General features: G+C 36.2%; 1 protein-coding gene across 1 annotated transcript; it reads left to right on the forward strand.

The window, feature by feature from the left end:
* Positions 1–6: 6 nt before the first annotated feature.
* LOC110445047 lies at positions 7–5,895 on the forward strand. The gene is made up of 5 exons (XM_021489404.1): positions 7–79; positions 496–622; positions 901–1,019; positions 2,342–2,537; positions 3,931–5,895. The coding sequence occupies exons 1-5, from the start codon at positions 62–64 to the stop codon at positions 4,317–4,319; spliced, it is 849 nt and encodes a 282-aa protein (XP_021345079.1). The 5' UTR covers positions 7–61; the 3' UTR covers positions 4,320–5,895.
* Positions 5,896–6,427: the final 532 nt, after the last annotated feature.

Raw genomic sequence — 6,427 nt, forward strand, 5'->3', positions numbered from 1 at the left:
CAAAAGCATAACAAGTGACCTCTCCGAGCTGGAACTCCACCTGTTGAAATCCCAGGATTTGATGATAGTTAGAGGAAAGGTATGCCATAAACTTTTCTCCCCAGTTATGTATACAGTGTACTGTATTTTTGCATTTGTCATATTTTCTCTTTTTTTAAGAAAACACACACATGTAAAGTTTGTTTAATTGGTTAAGTTGCATTGTCTTAAAAATCTATGAATCTGCAGCTAAAAAGAAGACCTAATGTATAAGTTTTCAATACTTAATCATTACCTAACTCAATTCTTCTATAGAAATATGTAGTGTACAATTTGTGCAATTTCGTAATTCTCTTGGTTTCAAAGATTTCACGGTTCAATCTAGACTAGAATTATTAATATAAAACCATCCTTTTCCACCAAGTAAATTATCCAAAACATAAATTAACAAAGACATGCTATATAAGTTGAAATAGGCAAAAACAATAATTGTATCAATATCTCTTCATTTTAAAGAGAAACAGGCCTGTGCCAGTTTTGATTCCTGATGATACCAAAGGTCTCCTGGACTTCGTTACAAGGCATGATGTGCGCAAAGAGGCTGGGATTCTTCCAACCAATAATTTCCTTTGCGGGACTACAGGTTAGTTTTACATACATTCTATGTTATTAAAGACAGGCAAGATGGATAACGAAAACAATGAAAGACAAAAGGGATACAATGTAACTCGGGTGTAATCCCCACCTCGACAGGTTTTTGGAAGGGTAAAGAAAAAAAAGACCAAAGGGATACAATGTTACGAGGCTAAAAGTGGTGTCCATGATGTTACAGTAATCTAGTATTCATTGCATGCATGTTTATGAATTCATTCATTGAAATTTGAATATCTATAATTGTACTTGTGAAAATTTACATCTTAGGAAATGGACCTGTAAGGAGCTACGACTCCTTAAAGAGTGTAAGCAAGGAGCTCTCTCTGTCCCACCCTGAGAGAATCACTAGCGTGACTCTACGAAAGTACACAGCAACTCTCACACAGGTAAGTTGTTAATATCCTTGTAAATATCTATATTTTAGGTCACCTGAGTCACTGATGATGACCTGTTGTGATTGGTCTTGTGCATATGTTATGAAATATTAAACAAATACAGAATAGCCGAGATTCAAACCCAGAGATTTGCAACAGGAGTTATTTCCCATCCCTAGAAAAACTAACGTTTAGCTCTCGGATGTCGCGAGATTTGGGCAACTTCCTCCCGCGGTTGTCGTCAATGTAAACAACCAATATGGTGAATTTTCATCAGTCTTTGGCTGCACACATGACTCGCGGAAGGTAAACAAGACAGGAAAATACCCAAATATGCTACTGAACGAACTAAATAAACCATAATTTACAACCAGTTTTATATTTATATCTATACTGTCTATGGGGTGAAACAGGACGAAACGACCCGACGCAAAACAACCCAGGGCGAAACGACCTGACACCGATGCAGGGATCAGTCAGGGATTTGGTATCAAATCAGGCATATGCCATTGTTATATGACCCCGTAAATCACTCTTCTGTGATTGGCCAATATAAATATACCTCCCACTGGTTTTGACAAAATGCAATATTAACCTGCAATTTGCAAACTCCTGCACGCAAGGTTATCATGCACCTTTCTCAGGTTAACAAATCCTTGTATTAACCTAAAAAAAATAAAAAATTGTATAATATTATATAACTGGTGAAAGACAAGATTGGTTAGCCAATGTAAAATGCAAACTGGTCGTGAAATATGCACTATGAACATTGACTGGAAGTAACGAATAGCGAGACAAAACATGTACTGCTTGTCGGATTACTCCACCAGAGAGATTAGCTTATCGTTCCGGTAACCACTAAACTTTACACCGCAATCCTTCAGGTATTTTTGGAGAAATGGTACATTTTTAGCGTTTGACCAGTGGTTTGACGCCATGCTGAAACGGAAGTCAGCTTTTCTGCCTCCCGCGCAAGAAGACTTATAATTTCTCTGGGTTCGAATGTAAAAGGAAAACAGGTCAAAGGTCAATTGACGGATCGCCAACCCCAAGTTAACCACGCCCACAATGTCCTTTGACTGGCCTTTTTATTGTGAAGTCATAATACGATGACGACATTCCATTATGACGTTGTAATCAAAAGGCCCGTCAAAGAGATGTTGGGGGCGTGGCTAACTTGGACTGGCGATCCGTCAATTGGTACTTTGCCTCCTTCTTTAACAAAAAAAACTAAAATATTTTAATGCATAGCATCAAATTCAGACTTTTGAAAGTGTATTAAACCTGTCAGTGAAAAGCAACTACATTTCAAGCATTAAACTGGCTTTTTTCAGGTGTTGTCTCTAAAAGATACCGAACTGAACTGGGTTTGTGACCACCTGGGCCACTCCAAGAAGACACATCTCCAACACTATCGCCAGCTATCAGGAGTGGTGGAACGCCTGCAGGTGGCAAAGTTAATGATGATCCAGGACATGAATCTGTCAAACAAGTTCATGGGGAAGAGCTTGTCAGAAATCCAGTTTGAGGGTAAGTGGAGACATTTATAAAATTACAAGTTTAGTATTTCATGTTCTCACTTTTTTGTGTTAACTGCGATAGAGAATCTTACATGAGTGTTCATGTAATATTGAATTTATTGAGTTTATATAAGTTGTATCAGTTTCATATATTTACATTTTTAATACAAGTCATGATGAACATTACCAGAAAAAGATCTGCTCTTAAAACTAAACCTATTCAGGGTGGTGCTAGTCTGCTAGATCAAAAATCAAGGTCAAAATTTATCGCCAGATGACAGAAGATGTTAATGATTCATTTACTATAGCATTGAACAAAGTAGTGATAGTATTATATCGGATTACTTGACCAATCAAAATCCTTTATGCAATAACAAGCTCTCTGACAGGCCGCGGTTACATATATGCTCGCTTTGACTGGTTAGGGGTGGAGCTTATGGGGAAGTCGACCAGGCCTTTTTTCCCCCCGAGGGAACATGTGAGATTTTTTTTAAATTCATTATTCAAGTAGTTTTTTAATGACGACTTATATATGACAACGAAGGCACCTTTTCAGTAGTACAGATGTCATTGTCTAACAGGTTTTTTTCTAATTTCTTCACAATATATATAGACGAGATGTCCTTTTTGGTATTTCATAAAGGAGAGTACATTATTTGTAACTTTTTTTTTCTTTGAGTCTCCTGAATCATTGGTGCCAGAGAATTTGTTGATTAAAATGTTTTCACAATTTTGAAAATAGCTTACCCTTGGAGTAGAAACGACCCTGAGCATTTTTGTGAATGGCAAGTTCCTTATGTTATGTTATGTGTATTACGGCAGTGTGAGTGCGTTGGAAAGGTTTAAAGTACCGCCCACCACTCCTTTTCCAGAAATCTGTCAAAACACTAATTACCATATGTGACAGCATTTTGAAACACTATAGCTATTTGACCTGATTGACGACTGCAGTGCATCCAGTTGTACGTTTAATTCATGTCATGAGAACTGATGAGATGAAAGGGGCGTTGTAATAGACCAATTAAACTGGTGTGGCGTACCTTTTGTGATAAAAGGAATGCTTCAGCTCTAACAAAATCACATGTTTTCTTGGCTGTTGGGTTACTTTGTCAATGCTCGACAGACTCCGCCCATCAACCAATCACAGAGGCTGTAGTGTACTTAAGTTGGTATGCTATCAATAGTTCATCCAATGCTATAGTAAATGAATCGTTAACACCTTCTGTCATCCGGCGATAATACTAACTAATTGCCCTAAATTTTCTTATCACTATAATAGTGACTTGATTTCAGAACAGATTTTGATCTCAGTGTATACATACAATGGTCAACATGAGTCGTAAGTGGATTTGTATGTTTTGTGATACCCTTTTTTTAAAAATTATTTTGTTTATGCTTTCCAGATGTTGTTCTTCTCAAAGATGAGGCTTTTAACTCACCAGAAATTGAGTGCCTTGAGGACACCACTGTACAGCTGCCAGATGTAGGAGGAGCAACATGCAGCTCAACACCTGATGATAACTTCGCATTTGAGGAGGGTGATAGTGAAGATGAGGAAGAAATGGTTGTTCAGAAGAGGCGACCTCCAAGGCGTACAAATAGAGTGCCTTGGACAAAAAAAGAAGTTTCAGAAATTCATGAGTACTTTGGAGATCACCTCAAGTCCAAAACAACCCCAAGAGGAAGGGAAGTCGAAAAGACATTGAAAAGAATGTCCAGAAACGGTTGTGAATGTGTTCGTCGGAATCCTCACCTTATAATAAAAAAGATATCTGCAATGAACCATAAATGAATGTCTAGTATGTGTAGCGAAGTGTTAAGATGTATTAGGTGAGTGAGGACCTTTATAAGTACTGAAAATGTAGTCTGCATTGATAACTAATGAGTTTAATTGCCTTTACTGTACTGTAATGGCAAAAGTTTTTTTAAATCATGAGAGATCATGACTTTTGTGTTGAACTTTTACTTTCGAACAACCCCAAGAAGAAGGGAAGTCGTAAAGAAATTAGAAAGAATGTCCAGAAAGGGTTGTGAATGTGTTGGTCGGAATCCTCACCTTATAGGCTTATAATAAAAAAGATATATGCAATGATCCATAAATGTGTAGCGAAGCGTTAAGATGTATTAGGTGAGTGAGGACCTTAATAAGTACTAAAAATGTAGTCTGCATTGATACTAAGGAGTTTAATTGCCATTACTGGACTAAAGTGATAGTGGCAATTTTTTTATTTTTTTTTAATTCATGGGAGATCATGACTTTTGTGTTAAACGCTTACTTTCAACTTTTTCTCTTAATTCCAGTCAATATTATTTTATCTGGATGTGTAAGAGACACTCAAATGAAAGAAAATGTGTCGGTGGTTAGTTGTCACTTTGGATTTGTTATTCCTTGCTACTTTTTTCGAAATATGCAACACGATTAGATATCTTTCAGAATTGACTGCACCCTGATTTTCTTTGTTCTGTTAAAAAGTGTTCTTTTCTTACAATTATCATCAATGTCTATGGACTATATCGGGGGATGTCAATATATTAATGACTGCTGTAAATAGAGGCATTTCCATTCCCTAAGTTATCTGATGACTATGACTGGAAAACATATTATAAAATAACTTTCATTAATGGCATAAAATGTATGAAGGACATTATTTTACAGGGTTAAACCATATTTTATTATTTTTTGCAAGATATTGAATCACTGGTTAACTGTCACACTCCAACACTGACATAATTTGAAAGAGTAGGATATTCTGATGTTATTGATATTTGGTAAATATTCATATTAATTCATCATCTTTGGAAATAAAATGTTATATACTTTTTGTGACAATGATTTACCGTAAATTGGGATATTTTGGTGTTGGGAATACATTGTATTTGGTGCTTTTTAGTCAAAACGGGGTGATTTTATTTTGGTTCGTCTAAAATTCGGCATTTCCATCATCTGTGTGTCAAAATTTGGCGTTTTCAACATCCGTGTGTCAAATTGTATCCAGCTCCCCCTTATCCAAAATATCCCAATTTACGGTATCCTAACCAGGACTGCAGGAGCCTAAATTTTGTGATTGAATTGTGTCTTTAAAAAGGCCTTAGACTGAATGTATAAAAGATGGAAATCAGTGAAATATATTTGAAATAATCTTAATCATATAAACTGTTGTGGTTTATTTTATTCTGACCCAGATCAAAGCCATCAACAATGATGACTTAAAAGAAATGGAATACATCTATGGCTTGTTAACTGAAGTTAGACAGACCTCCACATATATATATGGTGATGGGGGGAAATCTCACCTGAAAATGGTGTTAGGATTTTTCTATACTATTCCTAGGGACTTCGATTGGTTTCATATGCTCTGAATATTGTATTCATGGATTATAAGAAATGATATATTATTAAATTTAATGAAATTGATTTCACATAATCTGTTTCTTTATATTAATAAATACATTAGAGGATCTTAAATGAGCTTCCATTAAATATAATATTTATGAAACAAGTTCCGATTTTTAGGTCACCAAAGCCGAAGTGACCTATTGCCATCCGCTTTCGTGCGTCGTCCATTAACAATTTTTGACTTCTTTTAGAGAACCAGTTGATGGATTTCGGCCAAATTTGCCATGAAGCATCCTTGATCAGGGAAACAAATTTTGTAAAAGAGTAAGGGGCCAAAAAAGGGAAAATTTGGGGAAATTTCAAAAATCTTCTCCTTTAGTTCCAGAAATGCTAGAACCTGATTTTCATGCTCCCCAGCCCCCCTCCCCCCTTTGCCTGTGGGAAGGGGATGTAGTTTTCTGTTGTATATATAGGAAAAATATCTTCCATATTTATCATTGGAATGTGTTCATATTTGACAGAAATCGCTTGCTAGGGGATGCCAGTCTGCTGGTATAATTTCT

This window comes from Mizuhopecten yessoensis, unplaced genomic scaffold (assembly GCF_002113885.1).
Source record: "Mizuhopecten yessoensis strain PY_sf001 unplaced genomic scaffold, ASM211388v2 hete_36187756, whole genome shotgun sequence".
Lineage (NCBI taxonomy): Eukaryota > Metazoa > Mollusca > Bivalvia > Pectinida > Pectinidae > Mizuhopecten > Mizuhopecten yessoensis.